General features: G+C 42.5%; 1 protein-coding gene across 7 annotated transcripts in view; it reads right to left on the reverse strand.

The window, feature by feature from the left end:
- dgki (diacylglycerol kinase, iota) overlaps positions 1-25,143 on the reverse strand; it is a 235,012-nt gene that overhangs the window by 29,088 nt on the left and 180,781 nt on the right. For all 7 annotated transcript variants that reach the window (XM_072552477.1, XM_072552472.1, XM_072552476.1 and 4 more), the window contains 6 exons: positions 22,716-22,816; positions 14,048-14,127; positions 13,308-13,352; positions 9,465-9,534; positions 7,420-7,460; positions 1,394-1,521 (listed from right to left, as the gene is read on the reverse strand). In XM_072552477.1, the coding sequence (XP_072408578.1) occupies positions 1,394-1,521; positions 7,420-7,460; positions 9,465-9,534; positions 13,308-13,352; positions 14,048-14,127; positions 22,716-22,816 (465 nt within the window). The remainder of the gene's footprint in view (positions 1-1,393; positions 1,522-7,419; positions 7,461-9,464; positions 9,535-13,307; positions 13,353-14,047; positions 14,128-22,715; positions 22,817-25,143) is intronic.

Genomic DNA, 25,143 nt, shown 5'->3' on the forward strand with positions numbered 1-25,143 from the left:
AACAGTAGTAGACTCACCAACTTTAAGGGCATTTAAATGGTCATTGGATAAACATATGGGTGAAAATGGAATAGTGTAGGTTAGATGAGCTTCACATTGGTTCCACAGGTCAGTGCAACATCGAAAGCCGAAGGGCTTGTACTATGTTCTACATTCTATACTGTCCCTTAACACTACCACATTCCTTGTTGATTCCCAGATTTGATTGGCTTCCTGTACCTTGGCACAATGGTCAGTTAGTTCATGCCTCTTCAGCCTTCACTACTTCCAAAGCCACTCTCATCACTAAATTCCCTATTATCGACATCCTGCGGGATACCAATGACCAGAAACTGAATTGGACTTATCATATAAATACAGTGGCTAAAAAAAGGTCAGGGGCTACAAATTCAGTAACATGTACCTCACTTCCTGTCTCCTCAAAGTATATGAATGATCTACAAGGCATCAGGAATCTGATGGAATATTCCCCACTAGCCTGAAAGCAGCTCCAATAACTCAAGAAGCTTAATATAGTTCAGGACAAAGCATCTGCTTGGCTGGCACCACATTCACTGCCTTCAACCTTCATCCATTTCATCAATGACATTGCAGTGAAAGCAATGCATACGTAACTGCAGAAATTCACCAAGACTCCTTAGACAGCACGTTCTAAACCCACTGCCACTTCTAACAGATGGACAAGGGCAACAGATGCATAGGTTTACCTATCTGCAAGTTCCCTCCAAGCCACTCACTATCCTGATCTGGAAATATATCGGCATTCCTTCAGTGTTCCTGGGCCAAAATCTTAGAACTCCCTCCCTCACGGCATTGTGGGTCTCCCTATGAGACATAGACTATAATGGTTCAAGAAGTTAGCTCACCACCACCTTCTCAAGGGAAACTGGGGATTGTTAATGAAGGATGAGGAATAAATGCTGGCCTAGGCTGTAATGCTTACATATTGTGAAAAAATGAGAAAAGTCTCCCTCATTCCCCAGAGCTTCCTAGATCGCACAGATGGTTATTCATCAGTTGAACTAAACACCGTAGGAAGATCTAAGTTTCCACTCCTGGTTGTTGAAGCTCAGTTAATACTGCCCAGTAGACAGCTGAATCCTATTTACTGTCTGACATTAATAAGCTTGGAGGTTAGGAAGGTGAAAATTAGTCATGAATGTTGGAAAATGTCTGCCAGGGTGTCAAGGTAGGGTTTAGTTGTGATTGCTTCCATGATCAAAGAGCCTCGAAAATGTACAGCCAAAAGCTGAAAGAAATGGCCAGATTGGAGAGATGCAGAGTGGCTCCCATAACACCATTGTCCATGAAAATGGATGGGCTGAACAAAATTGGGAGGAAGAAACAAATTATCGGTCGAAGGTTGGTTCATGGGGCCGAGCAGAAAGCTTACCCTTGGGGTGGATCCACCACCAGGTCTGGCATTCCAGGGGCTGTCCCAGTTTTCTGTATGGCAACTATCTCTGGATCCAGAATAAAAAGTTCATCTTGAGCCACTTCTGTTACAAAGTGGAGATGCTCCTGAGGAAAAGTGGAAAACCATTCATACCTTAAAATTCTCTTAACTATCAACAATCAATTATTCATTAGTGGATCTATCATAGAACATAGAACATAGAAGAATACAGCGCAGTACAGGCCCTTCGGCCCTCGATGTTGCGCCGATCAAAGCCCACCTAACCTACACTAACCCACTATCCTCCATATACCTATCCAATGCCCGCTTAAATACCCATAAAGAGGGAGAGTCCACCACTGCTACTGGCAGGGCATTCCATGAACTTACGACTCGCTGAGTGAAGAACCTACCCCTAACATCAGTCCTATATCTACCCCCCCTTAATTTAAAGCTATGCCCCCTTGTAATAGCTGACTCCATACGTGGAAAAAGGTTCTCACTGTCAACCCTATCTAACCCCCTAATCATCTTGTACATCTTATGCTTTCTAGTATTCTTAATTATTAAGTCATTATTGACATTGATATCCTTAAAGCTCAGTTTATTATTGTTCATAATCAATAATTACATTCTGTAATTAATTAATAACTAGACTGCACTTCAGAAGCACTAAAATGAATACAGGGCGACTCCCGTATCCATGGAATTGATTTCCATTACCTGTGTTTTACTGCAGCTAGAACATATTACAGGGAACGTTCCAGAACCCGGGACCAGAGGCTGCTGGGAAGGTACGTTTCCCATTTAATTGAATGGGTTCACTCCTATCTCTGGTTTCTGACTTCCAAGGTAGGTCCTGGAACATATCCCCCGTGGGTACAGGGGGACTATTGTAGTTTGAATATACTCAGCCAGACTCCCGAATACTGACAATAGTTCAGGAAAACCTATGCCAGATCCAAATGCAGTTTCTGCTTCAACCACGGGAAATGAATTCAAAGCACAAACTACATTCCATGCCAATTGATTTTCCAGTAGTTTAATATGTGGCACTGTAGCCAGATGGCCCTCTCCCTACAACCCCAGGATAAATTAATCATCTATATAAATCCACTAGTTTGCAACCTTCAAGGAGACTCCAAAAGTTATGGTAATCATTTCACATGCTACTTTTTCAAAGTCAATTATTACACTATTTATTAATAAATTAAGAACATTTCTCACCAAGTCAACTAATAAATGCATTTATTTAGTGATAAAAATAAATTTTACTTATTGAAAATCTGCAGGTGGCAGAATGGCACTCTGATTGAAATGCTTACTTTTTGTCATAAACCTATTTTCAGCTATTGCAAAAAGACTTGATCAAGTACCCACTCTCCTTATCAAGGAATTAGTTATCAAGGAAAACATTTTGTTTTCAAAAAGATGATAATTTAAATAAAATGATCCCTGACAGAATTTGAGCATTATACATGATACAATATAAAGTGTTGTTCCCATTGAGTTTTGGTATTCCACGAAATCTGTCCGGGCGAGTGCAAGATAAGACCATAAGAAATGGTAGCAGAATTATGGCATTTGGCCTTTTGAGTCTGCTCCATCATTCAATCATGGCTGGTATGTTTCTCAACCCCCTTCTTCTGCCTGTAACCCTGATTCTCTTACCAATCAAGAAACTCTCTATCTCTGTCTTAATTATACTCAATGACTTGATCTCCATAGCCCTCTATGGCAATGAGTTCCACAGATTAATCCGCTGGTCTTAGTCTCTCCTACTAGTGAAAACATCTTCTCCTTGTCCACTATATCCAGGCCTTCACTCTGTAACTTTTAATCAGATCCCAATCCATCCTTCTAAACTCCATTGTGTACAAAACCACAGCCCTCAACTGCTCCTCATACAACAAGCCCTTCATCCCCAGGATCAGTCTTGTAAACTTCTTCTGGACCCCCTCCAATGCTAACACATTCTTCCTTTAATATGGGGCTCAAAACTGCTCAAAATATTCCAAATAAGGTCTGACCGGTGCCTTATACAGCCTCAACAGTACATCTCTGCTCTTATATTCTAGCCCTCTTGGAATGAATGCTAACCTTGCAATTGACTTCCTGACCACCAATTGAACTGCCCTGATGTCGTCCTTGAATATTTGAGCTACAGCGCCTCCCTTACATTCCTGTCTGTCCTTCTGAATAGTCTGGTACGCCTGGATATTTAACTCCCAATTGTGACCATTCTGTAACCATGTTTCTGTAATATCCGCCAACATTTCCGCCACCTCCAAAAAGACCCCACCTCCAGGGATATATTTCCCTCCCCACCCCTTTCCGCCTTCCGCAAAGACCGTTCCCTCTGTGACTACCTGGTCAGGTCCACGCCCCCCTACAACCCACCCTCCCATCCTGGCACCTTCCCCTGCCACCACAGGAACTGCAAAACCTGCGCCCACACCTCCCCACTCACCTCCATCCAAGGCCCTAAAGGAGCCTTCCACATCCATCAAAGTTTTACCTGCACATCCACTAATATCATTTATTGTATCCGTTGCTCCCGATGCAGTCACCTCTACATTGCGGAGACTGGACACCACCTAGCAGAGCGCTTTAGGGAACATCTCCAGGACACCCGCACCAATCAACCACACCGCCCTGTGGCCCAACATTTCAACTCCCCCTCCCACTCTGCCGAGGACATGGATGTCCTGGGCCTCCTTTACCGCCGTTCCCTCACCACCAGACGCCTGGAGGAAGAACGCCTCATCTTCCGCCTCGGAACACTTCAACCCCAGGGCATCAATGTGGACTTCAACAGTTTCCTCATTTCCCCTTCCCCCAATTCACCCTAGTTCTAAACTTCCAGCTCAGCACTGTCCCCATGTCTTGTCCTACCTGCCTATCTTCTTTTCCACCTATCCACTTCACCCTCCCCCTGCCCCCAACCTTTCACCTTCATCCCCTCCCCCACTCACCTATTGTACTCTATGCTACCTTCTCCCCACCCCCACCCTCCTTTAGCTTATCTCTCCATACTTCAGACTCTCTGCCTTTATTCCTGATGAAGGGCTTTTGCCCGAAACGTTGATTTTACGGCTCCTCAGATGCTGCCTGAACTGCTGTGCCCTTCCAGCACCACTAATCCAGATATCTGGTTTCCAGCATCTGCAGTCATTGTTTTAACCTCTCTGTAATACCCACTGACTCACCAAGTTTAAAGCCTTAGTGACCACCCTATTTATCTTTTTCGCTAGAACACTGGTTCCAGATTGGGTCGGTCTCGACCTGAACCATTGGTCCAGGTCCCCTGGTTCCAAAACTGATGCCAATGCCCCATGGAATGGAAGCAGTCTTTCCCACACCATTCCCTTAGCCACGTGCTTACTTCCCTAATTTTCTTATCCCTAGGCTAATATGCACTTGGCTCGGGCAGTAATCCAGAGATTATGACCCTCAAGGGCCTGTTATTTAATTTTGTCCCTAGTGCTTGATAATCCCCAAATGGGTCCTCCATCTTAGCCTTACCTATGTTGTTCGTCCCAATGTGGACTACCACAACTGGATCCTTCCCCCCCCGCTCCAATATCCTTGCCAGCCGGTCAGAGATATCCTTCACCCTGGCACCGGGCAGAAAACACACTATGCGGGACTCCCAATCCAGCTTGCAAAGGATACTATCTAACCCCTTAATTACAAAAATCCTCTATAACCACCACTTGGGTTTTTGATCCCCCCTCTTGAATGGCCTTCTGTACCATGGTGCTACGGTCAGCTGGCTCATTCTCCCAGCAGCCCTCTTCCTCATCCACACAGGGAGCAAGAATCTCATACCTGTTGGATAAAGTCAAAAGCTGAGCCTCCTCCATTCCTGAACTCGGGATCTCCCTACCTGCCTACCCTGTTGTGATTGATTACTAATTGAATTTTAATTACTTAATTTACCAGGTGTGACTGTCTCCTGAAAGAAAGTGTCCAGGTAACTCTCCCCCTCCCAGATGTGCCGCCGAGTTTGAAGCTCAGATTCCAGATCATCAGCTCAGTTCTTCCAGCAACCAACACTTGCTGTAGATATGATCACTGCCATTCACAATGGGATCAGCCAGCTCCAACATCGTACAGCTACAGCACATCACCTTCCCAGCCATCTCTACTTAGCTAACTAATGTATACAAATTTATGAGTTAAATAATTTCTAGTACTTCTCTGCTATGGTCTTATTGAAATAACCAATTCATAGATAAATTTAATAAAAGCAAACTTTTAACCTATCACACGATATAGAAGAAATATAAATAGAAAAGCCTTACCTTATCAAATAATAAGGCTTATCAGGAAGACAAATCAGATTCCCTACACCTGGACCATTTGAGGTTTCATTGAGGAATGTAATGTGAAATTTGAACACACAGTTGGCCCAAAGATCATGAAGAAGGGATTCTTTATTGCATTGACATCAGATCATTACAAACATGGAGGGAAATTAGGACGAAACATATAGGACACGGTGCTTGCAGAAAGTTAAGGTCACATCTGGTTGAGGAAATCTTTTGTCTGTCTGATCTTTCGACCTATGTTGCCTCCTTCCCCTAAAGACACCCCTTCCTCCAAAGAGGGTCCATTTGACATTTCCAACTGCCCAGCTTAGAGCACTCCCTTAATGTGCCTCCAATTGATGGAGGTCCCCACACTACTGCTCCAGCTACTCTATTTGGTGCCTTACTTCACTATCATCACCTGTTGCTGAAGGACTTCATTAATTATCTAAATGATGGGAGAATTATGTCTTATTTAACCAAGCAGGATAAAGGAGGAGGCTCTGGTGGTGCAGTGGTAGTATACTTACTTCTGGACCAGAGGGCTAGGTTCAATTAGCTCTTGCTTCAGAAGTGTGTAATAATATTTTTGAACAAGTTGGTCTGTGAAGAGCTGAAATCAGGCAGTTCAGCTGAAAGGACAATTGCTCCCAGGAAGGTGGCGTATTGCTAGAGTGGTGAGCTCAGCTCATACAAACACCTGAAACTACACTCAGGTCACAAGGTGAAACAAATCTTGCTGTCTCAGAGATGTTAAACCTCAAAAGATCATGGGACAGGTCTTCTGATTCACAGACAGTAGTTAGACAACAGCAACATAGTGAAAGATGGGCCACAGGTCTCTTTGGAAGCCCTGACTCACTGACCACTCAGGAACTAGCTAAGAAGGTTGAACTACAGACATCTGGGACACAGCAAAAAGTTTACAGTTCTAAGACAGAGTTGCATCCTTTGGATAGTTCTGACCCAGTAACCCAGGAACAGTTAGGGGAATCAGAACGTGCTCACCACTCTACAGCAACCACACTTTTTTTTTCTTAGATTCCCTATAGTATGGAAGCAGGCCCTTTGGTCCAACAAGTCCACACTGACTCTCCGAAGAGTAACCCACCCAGACCCATTCCCTATATTTATCTCTGACTAATGCACCTAACACTATGGGCAACTTAGCATGGCCAATTCACCTGACCTGCATATCTTCAGACTGTGGGAGGAAACCGGAGCACCCGGAGGAAACCCACACAGACATGGGGAGAATGTGCAAACTCCACACAGACAATCGCCCAAGGCTGGAATCAAATCTGGAGCAAGTCTGGTCCCTGGCGCTGTGAGACTGCGGAGGCACCGTGCTGTCCTCACCCCAGATCTGGCCCAACCTCCTCTAAATTGATAATGTCCTGTGACCTGAAACATCCCCTATCCCAACCACCATTCCCACAGACCCATCACTGCTCTGAAGTAGATCTCCCACCCCTGCAATTTCCTGACTTGTCTCCCTAACCCAATCTAACCCATTCTCTCACAAAATATCATTATCATATCATCCCCTGAACTACTCTCCTCCACTTACCCACCTGCTTGGCCACTCGTTACAAAGTGATTTCTTTAACTCTATGGCATGATCCAGATAACTCAGAGTGATAGGATTGCATGACTCATACTAAAAAGCAAGTGGCAATAACATGGATGCTACCAGCTCACATCTCATACCTGAGCTCTGTCAATACGGTAGAAGCGGTCCAGAGAAGTTGCTGCAGAGATAGAAAGAGGTGAAAACAAATGTGAAGCCCAGCCTCAAAGACTGAAGTCACAGTTTGAGAAATATAATGAAGCTTAAAGTTAAGAATACCGACAGAATCACAGGTAAGACATACAAAGACATAGAAACCAGAGGCCGGAATCAAAGAGGCGGTAACCAGAAAAAAGTGACAGTCAAAAAAAACTACTAAAGAAACATTTTTGAAATAAACGAAAAGACACAAAGTGTCCTTCCTTTAAATATACTTTTAAAATTATTTTGGCAGGATATATTCTTTTGAATACAAAGAGAGAAGTGGAAGGAGTGATAGGGTGAAATTGTGATGTCCAGCATTACAGTACGGATTCAACGAAGTCTCAGCTTGACGGTTGTTTCCCTATTTTATTTTTACACTTTCACAATATCATGTGACACCTATGGAAAAATTGAAGAGGCATTTCATATAAACATGTTATAGATTTTGAACATTTAAGTGCGCAGGAAAGCAGGTATCTTGAAAAGACATCATGAAGGACTGAATCCAGCCTTCTCTGCATTGCATGGGCACCAGAAACAGAAGGAATCTAGTTCCTTGTCCAAAAGCCAACCTGGATTCATCCCAAACCCCTCTATCACTCACTCCATAATTGGATTAACCCTCCAAAACAATCAGAACCCCAATTCTATATCCTGGTTTTGATAGTGTTTTTAAAAATTTATTCACGGGACATGGGTATTAATAGTCAGGCCAGTATTTATTGCCCATTTCTAATTGCTCCACAGACCTGTTAAGGATTAAGCATATTGCTGTTGACTGAGAGCCATATGTAGCCAAAACAGGGAAGGACAGAAGTTTCCTTCCCTAAAGGATATTAATGAACCAGATGGGTTTTCTGATTTTCCTGACTACTCAGGAACAATCTAGGAAGGTTAAACTTCAAGCATCTGGAACACAACAAAAAAGTTTACAATTCTAAGTCAGAGTTGCATCCTTTGGACAGTTCTGACCCAGTTACCCAGGAACAATTAGAGGAATCAGAACCTGCTCATCACTGACCCCACTCTGCACCAACCACACTTGCCTGACCACAACCCAGGTGACAATGGTTTCTTGGTCATCGTTAGACTCAATTTCAGATTTTTTTTTAATATATTGAATTTAAATTCCTCCATCTTCCAATGCAGGATTCAAACCCACATCCCCAGAGCTGGTCTCAGGATTAATAATCCAGCAAAAATACCACTAGGCCTTCCCCTTGTTTCCCAAACTAGTATAGCAAATAGCAACCCAGCCCCATTCATGTGTCAGACCTCAAACTGACAGGTGAAGACAAATTTGTAGCAAGTCTCATGGTGTGCTTGGTCTTCCAAATCTGTGGCCATGCAGGTCACTAGATGATTTTCTCTGCATTAACATTCAAAGCACATTGGTACATTAGCTGTACGACACAATCTCCGTGGGCAAGCAGATATGGAAGCAGATCAGAGTCTGAAAGGTGCATTAGCATTTGGGCCTGAGTCTGTTTGGGATAATGTTTGTGGAAGGCAATGTTGTTCAAGGACACATTGATAGTAACCACTGGGGTGCACTCAGCGCTCAAGGATGAGTATTATCTGAATAGCTTGGCGAAACAATTGTATGGGCTGTATTGGTGTTCCAAGCAGATTAATATGGAGCCTTGGAATATATTAATTGTGGGTACATCAGTGGAGGAAGCTACTCAATGTAAAAACAAATGTAGGCAGTCATTATACTCAGCTCCAAATGGTACTGTTGACTGTTTTTCATGATTAAGGAATAGAGAAGAAAAATATAGATAATACAAACCTCAATAATGGCATGAATGGAAAACATGGCACCCTACTAATGGTGTGCTCCTCATTAATGGATTGCTAATGATAATGAATGAAGAACAATGATCCTTTTGACGGTGCAAGTCTTACTCACAGGGTGAGAAGAACAAGAACGAAGGCTGAGGTATAACATTGCTATTGCAGTTCATCTGTGGCTACTCACAATCAAGGAAGCACCATTTGGAAGAAAGATTCTGCGAAGACAACATTCGGCGTTGGGAAGAGTCGCTGTCCTAAAAATAAAGAAAAACTCAATGTCTGAAAAATTGAAGACAAACAACAAAGAAACTGTGTCCACTTTGAGTCTGTTGTAGGTCCCATGATATTGGATGCTCTGCTAGCAACCTTAGCATTGTTAACAGGGATTGACACCTTTGCTATATCTCGCTCTGTGATAGTGCAGACAGGGAAGGACTGTAATAATATACTCCCTAATGATCAGGAGCAGATATTTTGTCTGTCATCCTCTCTGAAGAATGACAAAATGAACTGCTGATAAGACTAACTGATATGAACCATTAAATCACTTTAATAATAGTTACAATTGACCCCATTAATTTTAGAAAACAAAGATCAAGATAAATGAATATTGGGAAGATTACACTGAAAGGAGTGCCACAGCTTGGGCCTCATTTAGTTACAGTCTGTATTAATCACTTAGATGAAAGAACTGAATGTAATGTATCCAAGGTATGCAAAAAGAAAAAGATTAGTGAAGACAAGTGTAGGTCACTGATGGTCAGAAACAGGGAAGTTATAATGGGAACAAAGAGATGGCAGGCCAATTAAGTACACACGTTGGTTCTCTCTTCATAAAGGGATGCACAAACAAAATCTCAAAAATGTTGGGAAATGCATGGTCTAGTGACAGGGAGAAACCAAAGGAAATCAGTGTTAGGAGAGAAATGGTGCTGAGCAAATCAACAGGATTAAAGATTGTCAAATCCCCGGGGCCTGATAAATCCACATCCCAGAGTGATTTAAGAAATGGCCCAAGAAATAATGGATGCATTGATGGTCATTTTCCATGATTCAGTAGACTCTGGAACAGATCCTACGGATTGGAGGGTAGCTAATGTGACCCCACTATTAAAAAGGAGCTATACAGAAAACTAGGAATTATAGACCAGTTAACCTGACATTAGTGGGAGAGGATGGAGAGCTGGAGTTCATGACAAAATATTTAATAGCAGACTACTTGAAAAACAACGACAGGGTTATAGAAAGTTAACATGGACTTACAAAAAGGAAATCGTGCTTGACAAATCAACTGAAAATTTTCAAACATGCAATTAGTAAAGTTGACAAAGTAAACCAGAGGGTGCAATTTATTTGGACTTCCAGAAAGCTTTTGATAAAGGTCCACATAAGAGATTGGCATGTAAAATTAAAACACATGGGATTGGGGGTAGTGTATGAACATGGATAGAGAAATGGTTGGCGGATAGGAGACAAAGAGTAAGAAGAAACCAATCTTTTTCTGAGCAGCATACAGTCAATAGTAAGGTGTCATAGGGATTAGAGTTTGGACCCTAGCTATTCACAACATACATTAATGATTCAGATGAGGGGACTAAATGTAATATCTCCAATTCTGCAGCCGACACAAAGCTAGGTGGGAGGGTAAACTGTGAGGAGGATGCAGAGATACTTCAATGTGATTTGGACACATTGAGTGAATGATGAAGTATAATATGATAAATGGGAGGTTATTCCCATTTGTCGCATGGCCAGCAGTGAAGTAAGCAAATGATATATTGGCCTTCATAGTGAGACAATTTGAGTATAGGAATAGGGATATCTTGCTGCAGTTGCACCAGGCAGTGGTGAGACCACACTTAGAACACTGTGCACATTTTTGGTTTCCTTATCTGAAAATGGCGGTTCTGGCTATGCCTAGGAGAACTGGCATATGAAGAGAGACTTGATTGGTTAGGATTAAATTCACTGGAGTTTAGAAGAATGAGCGGGCGATCTCATAGAAGCCTATAAAATTCAAACAGACCTAGACAGAACAAACACAGGAAGGATGTTTCCATTGTTCCCAAGTCCAGAACCAGAAGTCACAGTTTAAGAATAATGGGTAGGACATTTAAAATGAGGAGAGATTCCTTCACACAGTGAGGGTTCAGCCTGTGGAATTCACTGATATATAAAGCAAGATTAGGGTTAAGCCAAAACATTTAATATTTTCAAGGAGTTATAGTTCTTAGGGCTAAAGGGATAAAAGGGATATGTAAGTTAGCTTCTGAGCTCGAAGATTTGCTTTCAGACGTTTCGTCACCATACGAGGTAACATTGTCAGTGTGACCAGTGAAGCGCTGGTGGTATATCCCACCTCTCTATTTATAGGTCTTGGTTTCTTAAGGGACTGTAAGGGAGAAAGCAGGAGCAAGGGACTGAGTCAGATCATCAGCCATGCTCATATTAAACAGGGAAAGAAGACTCAAAAAGTCTCACTGTTGCCTTCCCCTCACCTCACCTCAACAAAACCTGCTTCTCATATGGGCTGTTGGAAGTATGAGGTGGTCTTCCACTGACAAGCATAATACCCAGTGGCATGCACACTCACTGAGTCCACTGTGACCTCCAGTTATCATCACTGATCTGCCATGAGGACTTGACCTTCCAGAGGCACAGCTACTTAGAAACAAATGAAAGCTGATCCTCTCCTTATTGACCCTGGGTATGCCAGCTCCTGCTCCTATCTTCTCTCTTTATACCCCCTATCCTTCTGCACACACAGTCTCCTCACTGTGAGTGAACATTAGAACTCTCATCACTGTCACTGAACACATTTTTTAACCCCGTGGGACACTGGCTCATCCCCAGTTGCCCTTGAGAAGATGGTGGTGAGCCTTCTTGAACCAATACAGTCTATGTTGAACCACAATACCCTGAGGAAGGGAATTCCAGGATTTTGACCCAGCCAAGTGAAAGCCAAGGAACAGCAATCTATCTCCAAGTCCGCATGCAAGTGGTAGTGTTCCCATATATCCGCTGTCCTTTTTCTCCTAGTTGGAAGTGGTTATAGGTTTTAGAACTGCTCTCTAAAGATCTTTGGTGAATTTCTGCAGTGCATCTTGTAGATAGTAAAAAATGTTGCGACTGAGCATTGGTGGTGGAGGAAGTGGATGCTTGTGGATATGATGCCAATCAAGCAGGCTGCTTTGTCCTGGATGGCGTCAAGCGTTTTGAGTCTTACTGGAACTGCATTCATCCAGCCAAGTGATAAGCATTCCATCCTGACTTGGGCCTTTTAATGGTGGATAAGCTCTCCTAGCCCGTGACTTCCTCTTGCAGCCACTGTTTTTATGTGTCAAGTCCAGTTGAGTGCCTGGACAAAGATAATCCTGAGGGTGTTGGAAGTGCAGGGATTCATTGAAATTCATTCATTCATTAACACTATTAAATATCAGGGGTGATGATTAGATAGTCTCTTATTTGAGATAGTAATTGCCTGGCATTTGTGTGATGCGAATGTTACACTGGAATTGTTCCACCATCAGTGACCATTGGTTCTCTCCACTCTATTAGTGAGCACCATCTCTCTCCATATTATTGGAGAAATCTGGCACTCTCCACACTGTTAGTGAACATTAGCACTCTTCCTCCATTTCAGTTATTGTGGTATCTCCCAGTTTTCCAAATCTAAACTACCAATCTCCTTTTCTCTCGTTCACCTTCACTTTCACCTCCTGCACCTGTCCTCCTGCCAGCCATGAGTCTTTTCAGTGCTGTCGAAGCATGGGAAGTCTCCCATGCCAACAATTGTAAGCAAAGATGAGTGCAATATGACTGTATCAGGAGAAATATGCAATTGGTTTTAAACACAGAGCTGGCATATGCAACCATCTCTGCAGCATGAAGCTACATTTCCAATACCAAGCTGTACTTAGCAGAGTTGAAGGCATCACCAACCCCTCAGGGCAGAAGCAAGAGAAGGCAAATGCTTAATATCCACAATCAAGGGCATCTTCAAGCATCTATATCAGGCCAGCCTTACCTGGTAATGAATCCGGTGTCCATCGGGTGTTGATGGGTAAAAGTCCTGGATAACAAACAGAAAATTCAGTGCTGGGAAAAAAATTTTCAAAGTGCACAAAGGCCTTGCCAAATACATTCAATGACAAGGCCTGTAGACATTAGTGTTGAAGAGTCCAAAATATGACGCTGACTGAAGGATTCTGATAGAAGACAAGCTACAATTATCACCCTCAATAAATCACTGTCAGGCCATTTTGGAAATGCTGCTTTCTGTCTCTAGTCAGACAGGTTGGGGAAAACAGGCCCTTCGGCCCAACCAGTCCACACTGACCCTCCAAAGAGTAACCCACCCAGATCCATTTCTCTCTGACTAATGCACCGAACACTATGGGCAATTTAGCATGGCCAATTCACCTGACCTGCACATGTTTGGACCGTGGGAGGGAACCGGAGCATCCGGAGGAAACACACGCAGACAAAGGGAGAATGTGCAAACTCCACACTGTCACCCAAGGCTGAGATCAACCACAGGTCCTTGGTGCTAACCACTGAGCCACTGTGCTGCCCCACGGTGTACTTCCTAATTCACAACACCTGTGGCTAACAGGCCAAACACCCGTTATGGTGCAATATTATTGAACCATTTTACAAATATCCAGCTGTATTGTGCTCACTATATTCGTCAATTAAAGCCTGGAAATGGATATACATGTCACTGACATCGCCACAAGATGAAGTTCTCATAGATCAATATCTTACCTCCTGTAGTCGGTCGATATACCTGCGACAAGTCTCTAGGTCACAATCTCCGTGAATGACAATAATTCCCAGTGGGATTGCTGCAGGATACAGTAACAATGTTAAGTAATTTAGTACATTGGACCACTTAATTTATGTAGTAAGGGGTCATCATTCTTTAAATGACAGAAAAGGTTGCATAACATACTGAGGGCACTCAGAACTTTAAGAAGATAGTGGCACAGTGGCAATATCAGTGCACTTGTAATCCAAAGGTCCAGGCTAATTCTTTAGACATATGGGTTCAAATCCCACCATGGTAACTAATGGAATTTAATTTCAATTGATAAAACTGCAATTAGAACCATGGCAAACATAAAATTATCACTGCATGTCAAAAAAAGTACATCTGGTTCTCTAGTATCCTTTTAGTGAAAGAAATCTGGCATTCATGTGACTCCAGATTCCAAGCTTTTAGCTACGCAACGAAGTGGCCTTGGAAGCCACTCAGTTCAAGGGCAATTAGGGACAGGTAACAAATGTTGGCCAATGATGCTCATACCTCAAGAATAAATCATTTGAATCACACAGACAAACAGGCCTATTTCTCCTTTATTTGTACCCACAGGTTGTCGTGGCACTGGGTCTTAAAGATTACAGCTTGCTAGGCTACAACATTCGAATCATACAGTACAAGAGAGGTCCCTTGGCCCTCTGAATCTGTACCACCAAAAAGATGTTACTACCTACACTTTCCCGCAATAGGCCTAGAGCATTGAACATTATCACACTAAGAAGTACTTTTTAAAAGGTTATGAGGTTTCCCAATGTAGTGATGGTATCATGGTCAATAAGGTAGAATATGAGTTACCTGATTGGGGCTGTTAATCTGATTTATTCAGGGAGCCTTGGCAGACAGATAAAAACAGGAGTGTCAGACATTCTGACACTCTGAGGAAGCTGGATCAGTGTGAAGGACTTTCCTTATGTAAATAAAAGGGTGATTTGGTGACCTCTTGGAGTTATTTCAATTTCACCTACCTCAAGTACCATCTCAGGCACTGCATTGCAGACCCCCACAACCCTGTGGTTTGAAAGGCTTTTCTTCATATCCCCTGAAAATCTCTTGCCTTTCACTTTAAAATAATGCCTCCTTGTGACTGATCCTTCGACCTGGGGAAAGGCTGTTTTTATTCACTCTATTCATGCTCCTCATTATCTTATTCACCACTATCAGTAACCCCCTCAACCTTCTCTGCTCTAGAGAAAATAACCCGAACTTATCCAGCCTCTCTTCATAGCTGAAATGCTCCATCCCAGGCAACATCCTGGTGAATCTCCTTCCCATCTTCTCTAATACAATCAAATCCTTCCGAAGGTGCAGTGACCAGTACTCCAGCTGTGGCCTAACTGAAGTTCTATGCAGATCCATTAAGACTTTCCTGCTCTTATAATCTATGCCATGACTGTTAAAGGCAAGCATTCCCATATGTCTACTTAACTACCCTATTAACTGGCCCTGCCACCTCAGATCTGTGGGCAGGATTCTTCTGTTATTCTGAGCTTTCTATTGCCTTGTTGTTCACTGAATAATCTATTTGCTTGCTCTTTCTTAAAGAAGAATTTAAACAAGGAATTAGGAGGGCAAATTTCCGTGTCAAGTAGAATTAAGGAGAATCCCAAGGTATTCTATACATATATTAGGAGCAAAAGTGTAGCTAAGGAAAGGTAGGTCCACTCAAGGACAAAGAAGCGAATTTATGATTAGAGGCAGAGGAAGTGGGCAAGGACCTGAATGAATATTTCAGATTAGTACTTACCAATGAGAAGGACATGGATGATGGTAAGATTAGGAAGGGGTATGTTGATATTAAGGAAGAGGTGGTGCTGGGTATTTTGGAAAACATTAAGTTAGGTAAGTCTCCAGGGTCTGATGGGATCTATCCCAGGATACTGAGGGAGGCAAAGAAGGAGTTTGCTGGGGCCTTGAAAGAGATCATGCACCCTCTTTAGCCACAGGCGAGATCCCAGAAGATTCAAGAATAGCTGATATTGTTCCTTTGTTTAAGAGCAATAGGGGTAATTCAGAAAATTATTGACTGGTCAGCCTTACATTAGTGATAGGGAAATTACTGGAGAAGATTCTTATGGACAGGATTTACTTGTATTTGAAAAATAATGGACTTATTAGGGATAGTTGGTATTGCTTGTCTCACCGATTTGATTCAGATTTTTGAGGAAGTGATTAAGGTGACTGATGAGTGTACGACAGTGGATGTTGTTCATGTGGATTTCACAAAAGTATCTGAAAAGGTCCCTCATGATGGGCTGGTCCAGAAGATTAAGTCACGTGGGATCCATAGTGAGTAGTAAGTTGGACGCAAAACTGGCTTGGCCATGGAAGATAGTTGTGGAGGGGAGTTTTTCTGACTGAAGCAGTGACCAGTGTGTTCTGCAAGGATCAGTGCTGGAACGTACCTTGTTTGTAATATATATAAAGCAGTTGGATGAAAATATAGATGGTCTGATTAGTTTGCAGATGACAAAAACATTGGTGGAGTTATGGTCAGTGAGGAAGGTTATCCAAGGATACAGCAGGATAGAAGTCAATTGGAAAGTTGGGCAGAGAAAGGGCAGATGGAGTTCAATCTGGACAATATGTGAGGTGATGCATTTTGGGAGGTCAGATGCATGAGGAAACTATACAGTAAATGGTGGGACCCTTAAGAAAATTGATATACAGAGGGATGGAATCCATAGCTCCCTGAAAGTAGCAGCACAGGTAAGGTGGTAAAGAAGGCAAATGGTATGCTCGCCTTCATCACTCATGATTTGGAGATGCCAGTGTTGGACTGGGGTGTACAAAGTTAAAAGATCACACAACACCAGGTTATAATCCAATCACCTGATGAAGGAGCAGTGCTCCGAAAGCTAGTGCTTCTAATTAAACCTGTTGGACTATAACCTGGTGTTGTGTGAGTTTTTTAACTTCATCACTCAGGCATTGAGTATAAGAGTAGGCAAGTCATGTTGCAGCTGTATAAAACTTTAGCTAGGCCACACCTGGAGTATTATGTGCAGTTCTGGTCAATACTCAAAGGATGGATGTGGAGGCTTTACAGAAGGTGCAAAAGAGGTTTACCAGGATGTGGCCTGAATGGAGTGTATTAGTTATAATGAGAAATTAGACAATCTTGGATTGTTTTCGCCAGTGTCAGCAGCTAAGAGGTAACCTGATAGAAGTATATAAAGTTATGACAGGCATGGATAGGGAGGATAGTTAAGAGTTTTTTTTTCCAAATACTAGGCAGGATAGGTTTAAGATGAGAGGTGGGAAGGTTAAAGGTGATGTGCAAGTCAAGTTTGTTTTTTTTACACAGAAGGTGATAGATGCCTTGAACTTGCTGCCAGGGGAGGTGGAAGAAGCAGATACAGAGGCATTTGGACAGACACAAAAACAATCAGGGAATTGAGGGACATGGACCAGTACAAGCAGGGGGGATTAGTTTCAAATGGCATCATGGTTTGCACAGGCATAGTGGGCTGAAGGGTCTGTTCCTCTGCTGTACCATTCTATGCTCTTCTTACGTTTAGAGTCATAGAGTCATACAGCATGGAAATTGACCCATTGGTCCAACCAATCCATGCCGAAAATAATCCCAAACTAAACTAGTCCCATCTGCCTGCTCCTAGCCTATATTCCTCTAAGCCTTTTGCATTCATGTACCTCTCCAACTGTCTTTTAAAAATTTTCATTGTACCTGCGTCCACCACTTTCTCAGGAAGTTGATTCCACATGCAACCCACCTCTGTGTAAAAAGATACCCCTTGTGGCTTTTTAAGATTGCTCTCCTCTCACCTTAAGTATGTGTCCCTCATCTTGACCCCCCAACCCCATCCTAGAGAAAAGACAACTGCTATTAACTCTATCTGTACCTGTCATTATTTTATGAACTTCTATCAGGTTGCCTCACAACCTCCTACACTCCACTGAAAATGTCCCAGCCTATCCAGCATTCCTTTATAACTCACTCCCACCATACCCGGCAACATCCTAGTAAATCTTTTCCAAATCCTCTCCAGCTTGATTATATTCTTCTTATAACTGGGCGACCAGAACTGGACAAAGTATTCCTAGAGAGGCCTCACCAATGTACAACCTCAACATGACTTCCCAACTTCTACACTCAAAGGACTGAGCAATGAAGGCAAGTGTGCCAAATGTCTATATGTGACACAAACTTTAAAAAATTATGTACCTGCACCCCTATGTCTCTCTGTTCTAAAACACTACCCAGGGCCCCAACCATTAATTATATAAGCCTACCTTTGTTTGTAATACCAAAGTGCAATACCTTGCATTTATCCAGATTGAACTCCACCTACCAATTTTCAGCCCATTGACCTAGTTGATCAAGATTTCTACGAAATCTAAGAAAACCTTCTTCACTGTCTACCAAGCCACCAATTTTGGGGTATCATCCCCAGACTTTCTAATCAGGCCTTCTACAATCTCATCCAAATCATTTATATAAATAACAAACAAAAGAGGACCCAGAACAGATCCCCGTAGATCATTGCTGGTGACAGGCCTCCAGTCCGAAAAGTAACCCTCCACCACCACCACTCTCTGTCTCCTGCTGTTAAACCAATTATGTATTCAACTAGCAAGCTCACCCTAAATCCCATGTGACCTAAGTTTACTAATTAACACGGTTCCACAGGGTAGACTAAAGGTTTTATTAAAATCCAAATAAACAACATCAACTGCTCTGCCATCAGTTTTTTGTAACTTCCTCAAAAAACTCAATCAAGTTTGAGAGACACAATTTTCCTTGCACAAAACAATGCTGACTATTCCTGATCAATTTTTGCCTCTCTAAACATACACAAATCCTATCTTTCATACTCACCTCCAACAATTTATCCATAACTGAAGTCAAACTCACAGGGCTATAGTTCCCTGGTTTCTCTTTACAACCTTTCTTAAACAAAGGTACAACATTAGCCACCCTCCAGTCAGCAGATACCTCATTTGTAGTTAAGGGTGGTGCAAATATTTCTGCAAGAGGTCTTGCAATTTCCTCCCTTCATACAACATTCTGGGATACATAGATCAGTTCCCAGAGATTTATCCACCTTTATATTCTCTAAGACCTCCCAAATGTCCTCTTCTCTAATGTGAACTGCTTTTAAAACATCAACGTTTATTTCTCTGCATTCTCTAGACTCCATTTCTTTCTCCACAGTAAAAACTGATGCAAAATATTCATTTAGTATCTCTCACATCTCCTGGGGTCTAACACAAAGATGACCTCCTTGATCCTTAAGAGGCCCTACCCCTCTTCAGTTACTCTCTATTAGGTTATATTCCATCTGCTATTGACCTGCACATCTGACCAATCCGTTTATGTCCTACTGTAACCTATCACCTACCTCCTCACTGTCAAGCACTTGGCTAATCTGCAAATTTATCAGCCCCGCCTACTTTCTCATCTATATCATTATGAAGATCACAAACAATAAAGGGACCAAGCACTGCACACCAGGCTCCAGTCATATAGGCATTACATTTGCCAACAACAGTTGGCAGCCAATTGTCACTGTTAAATGCTGTTTTCAAATGATTAACATGGCAGATTAACTGGAAAAGGGCACTACTGACACAAAATAATGAAACAGCAGAAACCATCACTTGAGAAGTCGGGTTGGCTCAGTTGAATTCACTTCTACATTGCACAGGCTGATTGCCACTGTCTCACACTTCCTCTGATCTCCCTGGAGCATGACACCACCATCATCAGGTTGTAGTTTTAAGGACTGTTATTGACATCATCTTCATTGGAGATCTCCCTTCTACAACCTCCCATCTCATGGTCACCTAACCACACATAGTCTGCTTCTACCTCATTCCAGAATCTAGAACAGGACTGCCCTGACAGACCCATCGTTTCACCTTGTTCCTGCCCCACTGAACATATTTCTTCCCATCTAGACTTTACCACCTCCTTTGTTCAGTTTCTCCCCGCTTACATTTGTGACTCTTGAAACTTTAGGCTTGATTCTACAATTTTCAGTTTTCTGGCCCTACCCACATCCTCTTCACCATGGACGTGTAATCACTTTAAAGATTCATTCCCCATTAGCATGGTCTTCCTTGAAAGGAGGTCTGTACAGTTGCCATCGACCATCATCCTTCTTCACCTTGCTGAAGTCCTTGTCACTTTCAACAGTTTCTCCTTTAACTTCATTTTCTTCAGGTCAAAGATGCGGCTATGGACATGTATGGGTCCTCACTATTCCTAGCTCTTTGTGGGATCAGCAGAACATTCAATGTTCTCGCCCTGCTTGGGCTCCCGCTCAACTCTCTCTTGGTGCTGCTTTCTGCTCTCATCCAAAATTGGAAAAATTCATCAGTTTTATTTCCAATTTCCATCCTTCTCTCATGTTCATCCAGAGAAGTGAGGTGATTCACTTTGGAAGGAGCAATAGGAATAAAGAGCTCATGGTAAGATTCTTGGTAGTGCAGATGAGCAGAGAGATCTCGGTGTCCATGTGCATAGATCCCTGAAAGTTACCACCCAGGTTAAGGTGGCATATGGTGTATTAGCTTTTATTGGTAGAGAGATTGAGTTTCGGAGCCACAAGGTCATGTTAGAGCTGTACAAAACTCTGGTGCGGCTGCACTTGGAGCATTGCGTACAGTTCTGGTCATCACATTATAGGAAGGATGTGAAATTTTTGGAAAGGGTTCAGAGGAGATTTACTAGGATGTTGCCTGTTATGAGAGAAGGTCTTATGAGGAAAAGCTGAAGGACTTGAGGCTGTTTTTGTTAGAGAGAAGGAGGTTGAGAGGTAATTTAATTGAGACATATAAGATAATCAGAGGGTTAGATAGGGTGGACAGTGAGAGCCTTTTTCCCTCGGATGGTGATGGCTAGCATGAGGGGACATAGCTTTAAATTGAGGGGTGATAGTCATAGGACAGATGTTAGAGGTAGTTTCTTTAAGTAGGGGTGTGGAACACACTGCCTGCAATAGTAGTAGATTTGCCAACTTTAAGGGCATTTAAATGGTCATTGGATAAACATATGGGTGAAAATAAAATAGTGTAGGATAGATTGACTTCAGATTGGTTCCACATGTCAATGCAACATTGAGGGCTGAAGGGCCTGTACTGCGTTGTAATGTTCTATGTTTATAGTCATCTCTGACTCTTCCCCTCCCTTCATCAGTCTCATTGTGCCAAACTCTGATATCTAGCAATATCCATTACAAGCACACTAATTATCACAGTTACTTTGACTACACCTCCTCACACTGTTTTCTGCAAGGATTCAGTTCCATTCTCACAGTTTCTCCTTCTCTGTCATACCTATTTTGATGATGCCACTTTCCACTGAGCACCTTTGACATGATCTCTTTTGTCCTCAACTAAGGAAAGCCCTCCCCACTGTGATTGGCAGTGCCCTCATGCGTTTCAGCCCTATCTCCTGCGCTTCTGCCCTAATTACTTCCCCTTCTTCCCTCAGCAGCAACATGGTTCAATTTATCCTTACTTTTCACCTCACTAGTCTCTACATTCAAAGGATTATCCTCTGCAATTTCCGCCACCTCCAGCAGGAAGCCAGTCAATTCTTCCATCACTCTTAACACTTCCTCACTTCTCATAGCACCTTCCCATGCAATCACAGATGTAATACTTGGCTATTCACCTCCTCTCTCATCATAACCCAAGTCCTCAGAGACACTTTCCAAGAGAAGCAGTATTATACTTGTACTTCTTTCAATCAACTCTGCTGAATTCACTGCTTAAAATACTGTCTCTATTAGATTGGTGAGACCAAATGAGATTGGATAACCACTTTGTGGAAGACCTCCAATCTGTCTACAGGAATGACCTAAACCCCTCAGACACTTGCCATTCAATAAACTACCTTGTTCTCAAGTTAAATTTCTGTCCTGGGCTGCTGCAAAGTTCCAATGAAGCAAAATACAAGCTTGAAGTGCAACATCTCTTTTTCATGTCAACACTTTATATAACCTCTACATCACACTGTTGAATTCTACAACTTCAGAGCCTGGCCACATATCTGTTTCCCATTTGTCTTACTTTGTTCCCACCTCTCCCCTCCCACACCATCAAGTTTTGACTTGTTTATGTCTTATTTAGTTTGAGTGGAGCAAGTCTTGCCCTTTCACACCCATTTTACATCTCTTTTCCCTTTTCACGATCAAAGGCATTGGGCCTCTCCATCATCTGCCTTCTTGCTCCTCCTCTGCCTCTAAAAATGATATTTTCCAACACCTTTCAATTCGGAACAAGAGTTATAACCAGACATGAAACGTTAACTGTTTCTTTCTCCACAGAAGCTGACAGACGTGTTGAGTTTTTCCAGCATGTCTGTCCCCAGGTGACACTGAGATCTAGAAATTTAACTCTGACTTGAACATGCTCAGTGCTTGAGCTTCCTTTTTTGTACAGCTTTCTTGAATTCTGTCATTTGTGCCGATGTAACAGATATCCAGACTGAGCTTTATTCATCAGGTATAAGGTTGGTTTCATGTCACACCAGGTTTTTACTCTCTGCTGAATGATAAAAACAAATGGAAAAGTTGCAATCATCTAATCCTGCGAGTGCCAGCATGGTGAGTGAAGATTACTCCCAGAAAATCCATCTTTACTTACAAATCTCTTGTAGCCGCTCCTTATTGTATTGTGGATTTTCGTAGTCTTGGAGGCTGATCCTGTTCACCCGGATCCTCAGCCGACCAGGGACAGTGTGAGGGCTGGAAAACACCGTAGATAAGAAACCAGTAAAAATGAAAGCTGTCACCAGAGCTTGTGATTAGGAGCAGGAGGGAATGGAGATCTGAGTGGACCATCTGAGTGTCATGGATCCACAGGATTCTTGATTGGAATTATTCACTCAACATTGCTGACTGGACAGAGCTGCTGCTGTAATGACACTGTTTTAGATAGATGCATTAACTTGAGTTACACATACAATATCTTTTGTAGGAAATGCCTAACATGACCTAGTTAAATGTACCTCACATGTATATCAATTTAACATGCATTTACCATCCCGACCGACACTCCAAACAGCTCCTGCCCCACTCCCCACTCACAGTTGCTTTGCCACCATCTTTGAGGGAAGGAGATCTGCCATTTTTACCTGGTCTGGTCTCCATGTCGCTGCAGACCTAGAGCGTTCTGGTTGACTCTTAACTGCCCTTTTAAATGGCCAAACAAGCTGTAGAATTCAAGGGCAACTAGGGATGGGCAACAAATGCAGGCCTTGTCAGCAACACCTGCACCTTGTGAAAGAATATGAGGTTTGGGGTAACAAAAGTTTGGGGGTGATATGAAAGAGATGTATCAGATTGGTTGCAGGAATCTCGACTGATGTGGAGAGATAGAGCTGGTGTCAATCTCCTCTGGGCAGAGAAGAGGGGAGAAAATTTGAAAGAGGTGCTCAAAGTCATGAATGGTCATGATATAGCAGAAAGGTCACTACCAGGGAACGTATATTTAAGCTGACTGGCAAAAATACCCAGGGATTTCCAAGCCCCACTCTGGAATCTGTTTTCCCGGGAGGACTGAGCTCAGTCTCAGCTCAAATAAATGGGAGAGATATTGACAGGGTATGCGTCTAACTGTAAAACCACTTGCCAAATCCCCAAAACAAATATGATTGCTGCAATGAAGAATGGAACAGGAGAAAGGAATCTAACATTGTCTTATATGGTCTGAAGAAGAGTCACCAGAGTCAAAATATTACCTTTTTTTTCTCTCCGCAGATGCTATCAGACCTGCTAAGCTGGAGAGAGGTTCAGAAGTCACACAACACCAGGTTATAGTCCAACAGGCTCATTTGAAATCATAAGATTTCAGAGTGCTGCTCCTTCATTGGGTGACTTCAGATACTTCCCCTGACGAAGGATCAGCATTCCAAAAGCTTGTGATTTCAAATAAACTTGTTGGACTATAACCTGGTGTCGTGTAACTTCTGACCTGGTCCACCCCAGTTCAACACTGGCACCTCCACCTCATGGAGAGAGTTCAGAAGAGACTTACCAGGATGTTGCTGGGAATGGAGAGTTTGAGTTCTCATTAGAGGCTGGACAGGCTAGGTCTTTTTCCACTGGAACATAGGAGTTTGAAGGGTGACGTTATAGAGGTTTATAAAGCTATGAGGAATGTAGATAAGGTGAATGGAGGGTGTCCTTTCCCTAGGGTGGGGGATTTCAAGGCTGGAGGTATAGTTTTAAGGTGATTGGAAAAGATTTAAAAAATACAGAATGGAATGAACTTTCAGAGGAAGTGGTGGATGTGGGTACAGTTACAACATTTAAAAGACATTTAGATAAGTACATGAATAAGAAATGTTTGGAGGGATATGGGCCAAGTGCAGGTAGGTGGGACTACTTTGGTTTAGGATTATGGGCAGCATGGACTGGTTGGACTAAAGGGTCTGTTTCCATGCTGTGTGACTCTACGATTCTATATAACTGGGTTTTATACATTGTTACTGAGCTGAAAAAGTGTTGCTGGAAAAGCGCAGCAGGTCAGGCAGCATCCAAGAAGCAGGAGAATCAACGTTTCAGGCATAAGCCCTTCTTCAGGGAAGAACATTGTTAACAAGGATTCATACCAGGCGAAAGTAAGGACTGCAGATACTGGAGATTGTAGTCGAGAGTGTGTTGATGGAAAAGCGCAGCAGGTTAGGCAGCATCCGAGGAGCATGACAGTCGACATTTTGGGCAAAAGCCCTTCATCAGTCATGGGTGAAGTAAAATAAAATGGAATAGGCGGTAAAGCATGATACTGGGCATAAAATAGTATCTTAAATTGAGTCTTATGTGGATACTGAGACTACTGACATAATCACGGGTTTAATACACAAAACACACACAATAACAGTACAATCCAAACTATATTACCATATATATTTGAGTTACAGTAAAATTTTTTTGACTATTTCTTAAGGTTAAATTCATGGGGTCGACTATTACATAAATACAACTTTTGAGTGGCTGAAATTCATGCCCATCAAAATTCATACCATATCATTAGCAGTATCCCAAATGATCTCTAAATGAATAAAGAAATA

This window comes from Chiloscyllium punctatum, chromosome 32 (assembly GCF_047496795.1).
Source record: "Chiloscyllium punctatum isolate Juve2018m chromosome 32, sChiPun1.3, whole genome shotgun sequence".
Taxonomy (NCBI): domain Eukaryota; kingdom Metazoa; phylum Chordata; class Chondrichthyes; order Orectolobiformes; family Hemiscylliidae; genus Chiloscyllium; species Chiloscyllium punctatum.